The sequence below is a fragment of the Typopeltis vanoorti genome, chromosome 7 (genome assembly GCF_054136105.1).
Source record: "Typopeltis vanoorti isolate ZY-2024b chromosome 7, IOZ_Tvanoo_1.0, whole genome shotgun sequence".
In the NCBI taxonomy this organism is placed as follows: Eukaryota; Metazoa; Arthropoda; class Arachnida; order Uropygi; family Thelyphonidae; genus Typopeltis; species Typopeltis vanoorti.
Genome location: NC_143555.1, coordinates 44741660 through 44757187, shown reverse-complemented (window position 1 = coordinate 44757187; position 15528 = coordinate 44741660). Strand labels below are relative to the sequence as shown.

At 36.8% G+C, this 15528-nt stretch overlaps 1 protein-coding gene across 2 annotated transcripts in view; it reads right to left on the bottom strand.

The window, feature by feature from the left end:
• The window catches only part of LOC150104641 (two pore channel protein 2-like), a 480610-nt gene extending 468278 nt beyond the window's left edge, over positions 1-12332 (bottom strand). The window contains exons 1-2 of one of the 2 annotated variants that reach the window (XM_090395240.1): positions 12124-12332; positions 2163-2245 (exon numbers count right to left, since the gene is read on the bottom strand). In XM_090395240.1, coding sequence (XP_090251366.1) covers positions 2163-2245; positions 12124-12285 — 245 coding nt within the window. In that variant the 5' untranslated portion in view covers positions 12286-12332. The remainder of the gene's footprint in view (positions 1-2162; positions 2246-12123) is intronic. The other variant, XM_090395242.1, reaches the window with a different exon arrangement.
• Between the last annotated feature and the right edge of the window lie 3196 nt (positions 12333-15528).

The following is a 15528-nucleotide window of genomic DNA, read 5'->3' as shown; positions in this document are numbered from 1 at the left end:
TTTTCACTTTAAGACAGTTGAGAAGTTGTGGGAATATGACAACAGTCTATATTTAAGTTGTCAGTCAGCAGTTAGAACTGAAGGAAATACAGGAAGATGATTTCATGTAAAATCAGGGGTAAGACAAGGATGCACATTATCTTCACTCTTATTCATCATCTATATGGATCACATTATGAAAGAAAGTGGCACCAGGCCTGACTTTAGAACTGGAGATTTCAAACTCAGTTATTTGCTTTATGCAGATAATGATGTACTCCTAAACACATCTAGTGCAAGTCTACAGGATTCACTAACTAAATTAAATAACAGCTGTAACAAATTCAGCATGAGAATCAGCAATAAGTAGGCCAAAAACGATGAAAATTAGCAGTTTTTCATGTTATCTATTAATATAATAGATAACATAGAAAACTTCAGCTGCATTCTGAATGGAGATCCTATACAACAAGTAAAATATTTCAGCTATTTAGGCACAATTTTAGTAAAGATGACAGGCTAAATCTGGAAATAGATAACAAAATAAGCTGTTATGGTGGGCAGCAAGCTCAATAAATTTATATGGAATAAGAGGGAAATTAGCTAAAACACCAAACTAGCAGTATACAAGACACTGTTCAAACCAATTTTTAATTATGGACCTGAGAGCTTTGTTAGAAATAAAGCACTTTATCAAAGACTAGAGACCACAGATATAAGGTTCTGAGAAAAATCAGACAAGTGAACCATTGGCATCAATGGCAGAATCATATTAAAAATGAAGATATTAGAAAGGAAACTGACATTGTTAGCATTCAAGAATGTGTCAGCCAATGCAATTTAAGGTGGTATGGCCACTAAAATAGAATGGGTGAAGAAAGGTTAGCAAAATAGGTGTTTGATGCCAAGAAAGAGACCCAGAGGAAGACCAAGGTCTAGATGGATTGATTCAGTCAGAAGTTCCTTAGAAGCACAGAATGTTAGATATGACAATATCGGAGTGCTCATAAGTAATAGATTGATTTTGGAAGAAAATTGTTGACAGGAGATTAATAATAATGTAAACTTAATCATGTAGTGCTGTCATTGTAACCTGAACACCCCTTGGGGGTACATATCAGGAAATTGATGATGATAATTTAAATGCACATTTTGAACCAGATGATGTGCATCTGGTTCAAAATGCAGGAATTGTTCAGAAACAAGATGAATAATTTTAACTTGAATAGTGATTATAAATTAGATAGATGTTCCATTCTAACATGTTTTAATAAAAACAAAATAAATAGTTTAGGAAGTGATGATCCTAGAGTAATTCAAAACACTAATGCATAGAAAACTATCTCAGTTATTATAACAATTATCACGGGTGACTTCAACTACAGGAACATAGATTGGGTATGAGGGGAAAAGGGGGCATGGCAAGATGGAAGTGAAATGCATGTAGTTGCTAAGGGATAAGATGGCAGATGACAGAAACAAAAGAAATAGTTGAGTTGCTGGGTGATCACTTTGCAAAGGTATATCATCCAGGTGGAGATTTTGCAGATGCAGTAGTCATCAGAATTGAGGTAGATAATAGGAGGAACTTAACATATTGAAAAATATCAATGTGAATAAAGCAGTGGGACTAGATGGCATGTTGGATCGTGTGCTACATGAATGTGGAAGAGAATTGGCAGTGCCTCTAATGAAGTTCTTCAATCTAAGTCTGCTCTGACAAGCTTTGAAGGGAATGGAAAGAGGGCAAAATAGTTGCATCACATAAAGGTGGTTCTAAGACAGACGTACCAAATTCTCAGGAGTGGTGGTTAAAGTATTGGAAAAGTTGGTTAAAGACAAAATCCAGCAGTGGATAGATAGGAATATAATACTCTGTGGTGGGCATTATGGCATTAAAGAAGTTGTTATAATCCTACCTACAATGCCAATAATGTGCATGATTATAAATTTTCAGATGGTAAGATTGCCATAAAATCTAAAATAAATTTCTTAAGTATGCAAAAAAAAAAATAAATAAATAAAATAAATAAATAAATAATTGTATTAATGACAAATTAATATAATAGATAATATAGTTTATTTCTTATTCCTATTAGCATATGAATTCTTCAAATCACTATATCAATCTTTACAAAAACTACATAAAGTTAATTTTGTAAGGAAAGGATTTTATTGAATACCTCACACTTTTATCAGTCATCTCAAAGTCAGAATGTTGACAATTCTTTGCATCGGACACTAATGTTGCTGCAAAAAGAAGGTCCTAATCGCATAAAAAGAAACATTAATAGAGTCAGTATCACTGAAGTAGTTTTTCTCAAAATAACAGTATAAATATTAATTGATTATCAATTAATATTTATTGATAATCAATTTAATCAATACTGATTAAATTGATAATTTAATCAGTATTGATTAAATTATATATTTAGTTTAATCCTTTTTCTAAGTGCAAGCAAACAAAGTTTGCATCTGAACTATCTTCAGGACTGGGAAACTCGTGGCAAAGGTGGACTGACTTCACATGAAATCCCACAATCTCCTTGCAGACATGTATAATGCTATGCATTATGGGAAGGGTCACTACCCAGAACAGTTTCGACTTTTATTGAGGTCTCCTCAGTGGGGGCCAGATCCAGAGGTGATACCAAAGTTGAAGCAATGCAGAAGTCATATTTCCATATATGAGTTGCCAAAAGGTGTCACACCTTATTATTAAATTACTCTGAATTAGAGAAAGATGTTGGAAGTTTTTTTTCACTTGGTTAGGCTACAAATTATATATTTAGTCTAATCCTTTATCCAAGTGTAGGCAAACAAAGTTTGCAGCTTAAGTATCTTCAGGACTGGGGCAATGCGTGGAAAAGGTGGACTGACTTCACTGAAGAATGACTTCTGCATTGCTTCAACCTTGGTATCACCTCTGGGTCTGGCTCCCACTGAAGAGACCTCCATAAAGGTCTGGGTAGTGACCATTCCCATAATGCATAGTATTATACATGTCCACAAGGAGATGTGCTTAGCATTATGGGATACTAAGGCAAATGATGTGAAGTCAGTCCACCTTTGCCACGAGTTATCCCAGTCCTGAAGATACTTCAGCCGCAAACTTTGGTTGCTTATACTAAAGAATTGTCTTGTCAGATGCCATCTCTTTCCAGGAGGTTGACTGCCATGAGCTTCCACCAAGTACGGTTTTGCACTTCTCATTTGCATCCTTCATAGGACAATAAGGTCCAGTCCTTAATATTTCTCATCCAATCTGCTCTTTGTCTTCCTCTTCTTCTTTTTCCTTGTATCATTCCTTCTAGAAGTGTTTTTTGTAGGGATTCATACCTTAGAATGTGACCAAGGTAGGTGGTTTTCCTTTTCTTAATGGTTTTCAACAGATTCCTATCTTCTCCACTCATCTCTAATATTTCTAAATTAGTTTTTTTTGGCAGTCCATGGGACTCTAAGAATTCTTCTGACGATCCACATCTCAAGGCTTTTAGTTTATTTTAGCAATATTTTGATACTGTCCAGGTTTCTGCTCCATATAGCAGTGTTGACCATACGTAGCATTTGGAGAACCTAATTCTTGTTTTTGTGTGAATTTCCCTTGAGGTCAGAATGTTTTTCATGCTAATGAAGGTTGATCTAGCAAATTCTATTCTTCATAAGATTTCCTTATCACACTTTCCAATTCTCTGTAATATAACTCTCTACTTGATCTAAAGTATTTCCTCATCTTAAAATTTATATCAGGTACTTTCCCTTTTTCTCTTGTTACCAGCATGCTTTTAGTTTTTTTGAAGTTGAAATCAAGTCCATATTTTTCACTTAGCTTCAGCGTCTCTTCTAGTAGGTTTTGAAAATTTTTTTATTTTCAGCTACCAGTACTGCATCATCCACATATCTCAGGTTGTTTATATTCCTGCCTCCTATGCTGACTCCTTTAAATTCTTCTAATTGCTGGAAGATATTTTCAGTATAGCGGTTAAGCAATATAGGAGAAAGAACACAGCCTTGTCTGGCACCCTTCTTTACTGGGAATTCCTCCGAGATTTCTCCTGATATTTTTATTGAGGCAGTTTGCTCCCAATATAGATTTATCAGTAATTTGGTATCTTTACCATCTACTCCTAAATTTCTAATGCATTTGATTAGTTGTTCATGTTGTATATTGTCAAATGCCTTTGTGTAGTCAATAAAACATAAGTAGACTTCTTTCTGCAGATATCTTTCTATAATAGTTCTGATGTTAAAGAGTTCTTCTCTAGTTCCTTCATTTTCCTGAAAACCAGATTGTGTTTCATTAATTTCCATTTTGATTTTATGTTTATTTCTTTCTAGGATGATATATAACATAACTTTTGCTATCTGACTGATCGTTCTGTACTCTTCACATTTGATTGTCTTTGATTTTTTAGGTATTGGTAGGAACGTTGAGTGCTTAAAATCTTTTGGCAGGTGTCCAGTTTCGTATATTTTGTTACATATGTCAGTCAGTGATCTTATAGCCTTATCATCTAAAGCCTTTAGATATTTTAGATATTCTGCCATAATTCCATCCATTCCTGGTCTCAGTTTCCTAATGGCATTTGTTACTTCCCAGGTAAGAATAGTAGGCCCCTCCAAATCTTCTTGCATCGGCTTATCTATTTTCTATCATGATTGTAGAGTTCCTTTTGTCTTTCTCCGTTAGGATGTTTCCGCTGGTATCTTAATGCAATGAGAGCTACCCTTTTGCAAGATTTGCTAGTTAGCTCCCTAACTTTTTCATGAAGATCTCTGGTTTTGTGATTTTTGTCCAGAAGTTCAATTTCCTTGCATTTGTTGTTGAGCCATAGTTCTTTTGCAATCCTACATTCTTTCCTGATCTCCTTGTTTAAGTTCTCGTATTCAGGATGATTTTTCAGTTTCTTTCTTTCCTCCATCATTTTCAGTGTCTTGTCATTCATCCAGGGTTTACTCATCTTTTTCTTCTCAAATTTGGGAATTGTTTGTTTTACTGCCTTTTTTTTTATGCCCTCTTTAAATTTCTGCCATCTATCATCAATCTCATCTTTAGGGTAAGGATACTTGGTATAATCACGAACATTAACAGTAGTGGATTGTGCTAGTTCTTTTAAAAATTTATCTTGTATTTCTTGATTTTTAAGGGAGCCAAGATCATATTTTTCTATGTTTATAGGTTTCATTGCTTACTTTAATTTTATTGTTGCTTTAATGATCACAGGATTGTGGTCTGATCCGATATCAGCCTTTGGGTATGATGACATTCGATTTAGGCTTAAACTTGTGCTTTAAATCACGAACTAAATAAAACACCCTTTTATAATTGTGCCTTCTCATCTGGAACTCTATTTCTTCACATTTATTAGTATAGAACTTTTCCTTGTACTGCTTGATGGCTCTTCTGACTTCTCTATGTAATCTCTTGTATTCTTCAGTACCTGTGTCTCTGTTTTTCCAACCACCGTCTTTTGATTGGTTCCCATGCTGAATCTGATATCCATGGGTATCTTAGTCTTCTTATTCGGCCGAGATATTTCTCTGCTGTATCCTGTATTATCACCTTGACTCCTTCCCAAAGCATTTCTGGTGAGTTCTCTTCAATGGTCTCCAAAAAATCATCCAACCGAGTTGATGTTTCTTCTGTGAATCCACTAGGAATTACTCTAACATCCAATCTAGTGGGATGTGCCTGACCTGCAAGTTTTCGGAGTCTTAGTCTTACTTTGGTTCTTACTAGCTGATGGTCTGTACCACAATCTTCTCCAGGACAAGTATGCACATCAGAGATGCTTGTCTTCCACCGCTGGAGAGCCAGGATGTAATCAATCTGGTGCCTTGACCTATCAATATTAGATATCCAAGTATAGGTCCATCGTGGATGTTTCTGGAAGCAGGCATTGGTAATAACTAATCTGTCAGCACAGGCAAATTCCAAGTCTTTCACCATGGGTGTCACATTCACCCAGATCAAACATGCCACACTCCAGCCTGACTCTTATATTCTTTCCCACTTTTGCATTTATGTCTCTCCTTGGTAGGCAGTCCAAAACAGTTTGTAAGTTTTCATAGAATTCCTCACTCTCTTCTTCAGTCCTATCCATGTGCATAAACTACCACAATTGATACATTGGTAGTCTAATAGAGAGTATCCTATCATTAATGGGGTTATAACCAAGAAGGCTTCTTGCCTGAGGTATCTTCAGTATCACAGCTACCCCATGATGTTTTGAGTCACCACCTGAGTAAATAACTAGCTTACCATCCTGTTTTTTGAAGTGACCTCCATTCCATCTGGTCTCTGAAATTTCCAGGATGTCAATTTTATACCTATCCATCTCTTTACAGATAATCTCAAGAGTACCCATCTGTAAACCCCAGACATTCCATGTGCCTATGTAAAATTCCTTTCTAAGATTAATCTTATACCTTCTGTGTTGCTCATTCACAGTATCACTGACTTTTGATGGAGACTGTAATATACATTATTGATGATAGCTGATGAACTGCAGCCAAGGAGAATTGAAGTTGTATCGCAGGATAGTGAAAGGAGCTCATTTGAGGCTATTTGGTGTGAGATTGAAACTGGCAGAATAAAATATACAGTTGGGTGCTGCTATAGACCAGGTGATGGAATAGATGGTGGAGATAGTATGCATAGGGAAATTGATGAAATGAGTGGAAGGAGGGTAATTATTATGGGGGATTTCAACTATGGTAACATTGATTGGAAGGAGGAGAGGACACATGTGAGGAAGGAAAAGGATTTTATTCAATTATTAAGGGATAACTATCTGAGACAGCATGTAATTGAAAATACTAGGAGTGTGAGAGTGCTTGACCTGGTAATAGCATTTGAGAATTTGACCGTAATGAATATGACCATGTTGCCACCTATTGGTGAGAGTGATCATAAGGTCTTCACCTGGGAGGTGGCTAAAGGTGTGGAATTTTCGATTAAGACAGGGTATATGTGGAATTACCCTGCTGGCAAGTATGACAAGCTTAGGAGATTGCTGAGATCGGTGCCATGTCATGTACAACTGCAAGGGCTGGATGTCGATAGAGCATGAGAAGTGGTCAAGGAGCATTTACAGGAGGGTTATGGCTGATTGTATACCTAGGGTCCGAATAGTAAAACAAGTAGGGGTTAAATGGATGAATAACACCATTAAGCTGGAGCTGCAAAAAAAGAAACAACTGTGGAGGGAATTTAAAGAAAGGGGTGACCTGCAGGCACACGAACGGTATAAAGTACAGGCCAGAAAGGTAACGAGTGCGGTAAAAAAAGCAAAAGAGGATTATGAAAGAAACTAGCTATGCAAGCAAAAGAGAATCCCAAACAGTTCTTTCAATATGCTGCAAGCAAGAAAAAAACTGTACACGGCAAAATGATTTTAAGGAATGACAATGGTAAGGAGGTCACTGAATCAGTCAATATAGTGGAGTTACTGAGCGCCCACTTTGCAAAAGCATATCATCCAGGTGGTGACATTGAAAAAATGAAGGAACCATTAGTTTATACGGGAATAGTGATGAATGAAGTGGAGGTGACTAGTCTATTACAGAACCTTAATGTTAACACATCTGTGGGATTGGATGGTATACTGGCACAGGTCTTGCGTGAAGCGGCTAAGGAATTATCAGTGCCCTTGACCATATTGTTTAATCTGAGTCTCAGGTCTGGATTAGTCCTGAAGGTGTGTAAAGAAGGGAAAATAGTTTCACTGCATAAAGGAGGATCCAAGACTACAGTTGCAAATTACCGACCGATCAGCATATCAGGAGTCGTTGTCAAGGTCTTGGAGAAAGTAGTCAAGGGAAAAATACAGGAATGGATTGATGAAAATGAGATACTGTACAGGGGACAGCATGGCTTTGTGAAGGGTAGATCATGCTTCAGTAACTTGCTCAAGTTTTATAATAAGGTGACGGCTGAACTGGATAAGGGAAATGGGTTTACAGTGATACTGCTGGACCTGGCAAAGGCGTTTGACAGGATACCACATGGAATACTAATCTGTAAACTACAACATATGGGAATGGATATAGGGTTGGTGAGATGGATAGGTGGTTGGTTGATGGAGAGATATCAAAGAGTAGTTTATTAAGGAGTAGAGTCCAAAAGACGGTCTGTGACTAGTGGTGTGCCGCAGGGTTCTGTTCTTGGACCACTGCTGTTTAATCTGTTCATTAACGATATAGGGAAGGATTTAAGTGGAACAATTCATTTGTTCGCTGATGATGCAAAGTTGGGTAGGGCAATAGTGAATGCAGAAGATGTCAAAGTCTTGCAGGATGACTTAGATAGATTGGAGGTCTGGGCTAAGGAGAATGGATGTCAATTTAATGTGACAAAATGTAAGGTTATGCATTTTGGGGTGAAAAGATTAGCAGCAGTATACCACATTGGTGGAACTGTACTCCAAGAGATTGATGAGGCCAGGAACTTGGGAGTGTTGGTGGAGAGGAAGATGAAGTTTAGGGGGCACATTGCAAAAGTAGCTAAATCAGCTCATCAACTCACTCCGTTGTTGAAAAATACCTTGACGAGCAGAGACAAGCAAGTTATTGTACCTCTGTACCGAGCCTTGATAAGACCTCATCTCGACTGGGTTCCTTCGGTCACCTCGGTTCCTTCTTGATGGGGAGTAGGTGGAGAGGATCCAGAGGCGAGTGACTAAGATGATAACAGGTCTATGGAATGAACCATATGAGAACAGGTTGAAGATTTGTGGGTTGCAGAAACTAGTTGATAGGCGGAAAAGGGGAGATATGATTGAGACATTCAAATTGCTAAAGGGATTCTATAGGATTAATTCAGAGGATATTTTTGAGATCAGGACTGGTGGTGGGAGAACTAGGGGACACCTATGGAAGCTGGGCAAGAGTGTGGTTAGCAGGGGTGTTAGAGCTAGGTTCTTTACTTTTAGAGTGGTAAATGAGTGGAATAAGCTGCCAGAGTCTGTTGTGGGTGCTATGACGGTGAACGAGTTCAAGGCAAGGTATGATAGATACTGTGAGAATGTAATTGCATAGTTGTGTGGACATGATGTTTAGGGACTCCCTCGATGAGTCTAAGGACTCCTGGAGTCGCCCGAAATAATAATAATAATACTTCTTGAACAGGACCCTCTGCCTAAGCCTGAACGCGACAGCCGATGCAGCATGAGATGTGTTATAAGGCACAACCATATTAACATTTTGGAGTAAAGTCACTGCAAGAAGAAAGTCGTAGGGTTGCAGAGGCCCTTTCCACATAAGATGAAATAGCAAAATAGGAAAGATTCACCCCTAGCCCTCGAATACTCTAATAGCATTGAGGGGAAGGAACAAGAAGAAAAGAAAGAAAAAAGGGGAGGGACCAGTCTACAGATAATGTAACAGATGTACATGTATGGGCATGGCAAACCCAGTACCTCGGGTTTGCCATGCCCGTACTCAATAAAGTGAGCCCTTGAGGCATACGCTGTAAAAGCAAACAAAAATTTGCATGAGAAGTAATCTTCACAACTAGGCTACTTATACAGAAGCCATTTTGTTGACTACTAAGGCAAATGATGTGAAGTCAACATCCTTCATATACAAGCAGTGTAATTCTGGAGATACTTGACATGCAAACTTTTTTTTTTGTTTGGTTATGCCCGGAAAATTAAAATAAGAATGTAATTCCTTGTTTGGTGTAATCTACTTTCTAACCAGTGTAAAAACTTAGTTCAACTAATCTCTGATACAGAGTATTTTAATAACGTTATGCTAATGTATTTATGCTAAAGAAAAACTTCACTTAACGCAAATTCGATATGCACAATTGAGTGAAATGATATTATTTCTTGCTTTAAGCAAGTGATTAATCAGTTAACATTTTTTTTACGTTACACAAAATTTTGTCGCCAATCTGCAGCGAGCAAAAAAGCTGGAAGTCATTAAGAGACATGAAAGTGGTGCTAGTAATACAATGATTGTGAAAGACCTGGGATACAGCGAGTCTACAGTTTGGACTATTATTAAATAAGAGCAAAGAATACAAAGAACAAGGAAAAGTTGCTACTGCTTCTTTAAGCATGCAGATCACCTGAAATAGAAGCCATTTAATGATCGAGATGGAGCGTCTTCTATCACTCTGGATTGAGGATTATAACCAAAAAAGAACTCCTCTTAGTACAGGGAATATTAAGGCAAAAGCTCTCAATATTTTTACCTCATTGAAAGAAACCAAATTTCAAGAGAAATGTGAAAGCTTTACTGCGAGTTTAGGATGATTGACCATTTTAAAAATCAAGATGGACTGCATAACATGAGAATAACAGGAATCTGCTAGTGCTGATAAAGATTCTGTAGCCAAGTTTCCTGAAGAATTGCAAAGGATAATTCAGGAGAACAGTGGCACAATCAGGATTTAATCTTGGAGGGGGCCGAGCACTCAAGATTTAATCTTGGGGGGGGGGGGGGGGGTGAGTAGGCAATTTGAGAATACACACTACGCATTGCATACAAGCTATGACTGAGCATCTGCAGTGATCGCTAATACATGATACCTGTGGTAGGGCAAACAAAATAGCACCCGAGCACTACTTCGTTCGCTTTCGTTCACAGCGGCCAGGATTCCCGAGCGCTATAGGATATTCCCACCTTATGTGACCACTAATTCATAAGTAGCATAGAAATAGAAGACACGACACAACATGAATTTTAATCAGGAAACGATTTTTGGAAATTTTTCTAGTGTTTTTTCTCTTTTTCTTTTATGGGGCCAGAGCCCCTTGGCCTCCCCTCCCTGGGTGTGCTAATGCAGGAGAGTGATTATGATGATCGGTAAATATTCAATGTCGACGAAACTGGTCCCTTTTGGAAGTGTATGTCAGCAATAACTTTCCTAGATAAAACTGAAACATCTCAACCAGGATACAAAGTATCTAAAGATTGTCTTACGCTTTTATTAGAAGGCAACTCAAGCCTATGTTAGTTTATCGTGCGCAAATAACGTTATGCTAATATATTTATGTCATTTTGTTTTTAATGTATTTATGTCATCAAGACCTAACATTATTGAAGAAATCAACACAAATGGAAAAAACTTGGATTTAATGAACTGGATAATGAAGATGTGAGAAACTTGCTCGATTCCCATTCAGAACAGTTAAGCAAGAATAATCTCCTTCAGCTAGAAGAACAGCATGCATATGAAGAAGAAAAAGAAGATAAGGAGCATGAACAAGAAGAGAATGTTATGACTAAGAAGCTAATTGCAAAAGAATTTGAGCTAGTTTTCAATCCTATTGAGTATGCTAAGAAAATTTTGTTTGATACTGATGGTGATATGGAAAACGAAGCTTCAAAGTCTGCCGAAATCTTGATCAAGCGATCGCCAACTATTGCAAATTGCATCGCAAGATGAAAAACTCGAGTACGATTCAAACATCTTCACTTTATTTATTTGTAAAAAAAATAGTAACTCAATCAAATGTTTATACATTAAATAAAAATTTAAGCAAGAGATTTTTATTAACATTGATGATTTTATCCTCTAATATAGCTTATACTGTAATTTTTTTTTACAAATTTATGCTGATGAATGAATTATAATTATTCCTATTGTTTATTGTATTCGCTTAATACGATTTCGCTTAGCGCACATTAATTGATGGATTAATTAATCGCGTTAAGCAAGGTTTTCGTGTACAAAATGACATAAATACATTATGCCATTTTGCTGCTTGACACTTCAATGAAAGTCAAAACCGGTTTGCATGGTGACCATTCCCATAGCAATGTCTTAAAGGATAGGATAACAAGGCAACTAATGTGAAGTTAATAACATCTACATACAAGTAGTCTTGGATATATTTCATATGCAAAATGCAGTTTGCTTACACTTGAGTAAAGGGTAATAAAGCACTTACACTATATAAGCAACAAATTAACAAAATAGAAAGTGTTTTCAGTTCAAATTTAAAAAAAAAAAAGATAATTTCTTAACAATTAAGATAATTTAAACCAACTACTACTACTACTATAAAAATTTAAAAAAAATGGCTTTTTTTTTTAATTTTAAAAAAAGGAAATTTTAAAAAAAGGAAAGAATAAACTTTTCTACTCAAAGAAGAAATGCTAATTTTCAACAAAATAATAAAAGAAACTAACCCGCTCCATTAGAGGAGTATCTTCATTTCTGTTCTCAGGTTTATCTGGTTGGTCTTCAGTTGATATTAATACTTTTTCATTCATTTTAGAAAACGTCACATGTCTTTCTTGAATAATTTTGACAGCACTGTTTTCAGTAATACAAGTTTCAGGAGACTCCATTTTGCCTTTCTCTGCATTTTCATAAGTTTGTAATTTGGTACTTTGTGGATCTAACATATTCATGTTAGTACCTCACATGAAGCAGAAATAATTAGACAAAATAAAATGTAAGTAAAATATAGTAAAGCAGGATTTTCAACTTTCCAGAGTATCAAATGTAGTATTTTGTTCCTTTCCACTGAACCTGAAAGTGAAAATATGCATTAGTAAAATAATTCACAAAATATAAAATGGATTACTTAATTTTCTTTCCATATTATCATTATTATAGCACTGTAACCATGGAGTCAAAAGACTCATCTAGTCCTAACACCCTTGTTAACCACACTCTTAAATAATATTCAGGGATGGCCCCTCGTTCTCTCTCTTCCTGCACTGGTCTTAAAAATGTCTTCAGTATCAACCCTGTAAAATCCCTTTAATAATTTATATGCTTCTATCATATCTCCTCTCCTACATCTATCAGCTAGTTTTTGGAGCCCACAGATCTTCAATCTATTCTGGTAGGGAACATCCCACAGACCTGCACCAATCTTTGTAACTCGCCTCTGAATTCTCTCCACCATTTCTTCATCACTAAGAAATTCATGTGACCAGATCTGTGCACAATAGTCCAAATGCAGTCTAATTAATGCCTTATAAAGTGGAACAATAACTTCCTTATCCCTGCTTGTGTGTGTTCTTCAACAACTATGTAATTGATGTGATGCTTTGGAAATCTTTGCAATATACCCTTTAAACTGAAGTTCTCTGTCCACAATGATCCCAAGTCCCTTGCCTCATCAACTTCTTGCAGTTCAGTTCCATTAATATAGTAAACAGCATGTGATCTCATCCTCCCGAAGTACATTACCTTACACTTAGCCACATTAAACTGACAGCCATTTACTTTAGTCCATACCACCAGCCTATTCAAGTCATCCTGCAAGATATCTACATCATCTGAATTGACTATCGTGCTTCCTAATTTTGCATCATCAGCAAACAAGTGAAGTTCCCTTCAAAGTATTCCCAATATCATTGATGTACAAATTAAACAATAGAGGACCAAGCACTTAGCCTTGAGGTACACCACTAGTCACTTGCCTTCTCCTGGACTCAGCTCCTCTGTACACCACTCTTTGATATCTATCCACCAGCCATCCTCTAATCCAAATAACCAGCTTTGGATCCATACCCATTTGCTCTAATTTATGCAACAGAGTTCCGTGTGGAATTTTGTCGAATGCCTTTGCAAAGTCCAGCGGTATCACTGAGTAAGGATTTCCTTCATCCAACTCTACTGTTATTTATCATAGAAAGTAAGCAAGTTACTGAGGCAAGACCTACCTTTCACAAAACCATGCTGTCCCTTATAAAGTATCATATTGCTGTCCACCCAGTCCTGAATTCTAATTTTTACCAATTTCTCCAAAACCTTAACCACCACTCCAGATATATTGATTGGTCTATAATTTACAACCTCAGTCTTCGAGCCTTCTTTGTGCAGTGGAATTATTTTCCCCTCTTTCCACTCTATTGGTATTTTACCAGAACTGAGGCTTAAATTAACAGCCTGGTTAGAGGAGGAGCTAATTCTCTTGCACGTTCTCATAACACATGGGCCGATATGCCATCTAACCCAATGGCAGTGTTAGCATTAAGGTTCTGTAATATATTAAGCACCTCTATTTCGTCTATCACTAGACTCTCATCAGTCAATGACACATTTGACACTGCACTATCACAACCAAGATGGTACACTTGTTATATCCCTATCTGACGATTTTGTTTGTCTTACAAATTGCATTCGTCTATATTCTTCTAACTTCTACTTTCAAGACATCACCAAAACTTATACTAATATCTGAGTTATTGTTCCCCGTAGTATCCCTAGTATTTGTATTTTAACTGCGCCCTTTGGGATATTTAGTTTAAGATATTTTATACATAAACAGAGAAAAGGAACTCAAATATCTGAAAGTGTAACTATTGCAGTTGTGACACTTAACTCAATTCATTAGACTTCCCGTTTCTTAACAATAATTATTCCCCGCGTGATTAGGCTCGAATGTTTCTAAGCGGTGCATTGGATTAGCAATATCAGACAACTTTTTTATCATTAAACAAAAGGTTTATTATTTCTCTAAACATGGTACATATCAAAATACTCAACTAAATTACTTACACACTAATTTTAGCTTAATACAAGTAGTTGGGCTATGATTCGACAAAAGTTACTACGATCATGCCGCCACAAAATTTCATACAAAACGTGAAATCACTTAACATGGACAAATTAGATTACCACACACTATTAGATTATTCAACTTCAAGTACACTAACAAATTCATTAACTACTCTAGCACATACTTATGACAATTCCGATTCTCTACACATCACACTAGGCATTCAAATTCCTCAGGCTACTTGATTACTCAATTCACACTAATCAAACTCAATATTAACAAAACCATTTACTTCATTAACACACAACTATGTCATTAACTTTCCTTTTTACAATTTAGTAGGCACTCACGATTCTTAGGACAATTAATTATTCACAAACCATCAACACTAGCTAGCTTACTTTTAACACTCTCTATCAAATTCTAAAGTCCTATTATAATTTCTCCCTAATCACTTTAACAGTTCCGTATTATGACAAAGGTGCCTATCACAAACAACTTCTAGTTAACATAAGACAAAATTCACAATACCTTTCTTTAGCTTCACTTACGGGCCTTTACCTTCTACTGAACGAACTTGCTTGCATAACTTCTTGCAATTCAGGGCTATATAAACGTCTGCGCCGTTGGCTGTACTTTCCGAAACGAGGATATCGATATTTTCACAGCTTCCTATGACTCCATGGTATATTTCGCTTTCTACATAGGAATACGGGAATAGCTTTCCCGCTCACCTTCGATTCCATGTTGTGGCATGAGGATATAAGCCATATCTCTCCACTCAGGAACACCGTGAAATCCACTCGAAAACCAAACTAAAACCACCGCGACTATCCAAACGTTTCTTCTCTCTCGCAAAAGGCAATAAGGCCTCAAGCCTCCTTGACTATCTAAACGTCTTCTCCAAAAACCAAAAGAGCCTACCTTTTCTGAGCTGAGCCTTGGGGGGGGGTTTACCAACCCTTTTATAGCTGCTCCCCTAACGGTGCCCTTTCTTACTTCTTTCTCCCGCCTCCTACTTGTTTTTCGTCTGTCTACCAATTGGGTAGCATTTTGCCGCCATACGTCATTTTGA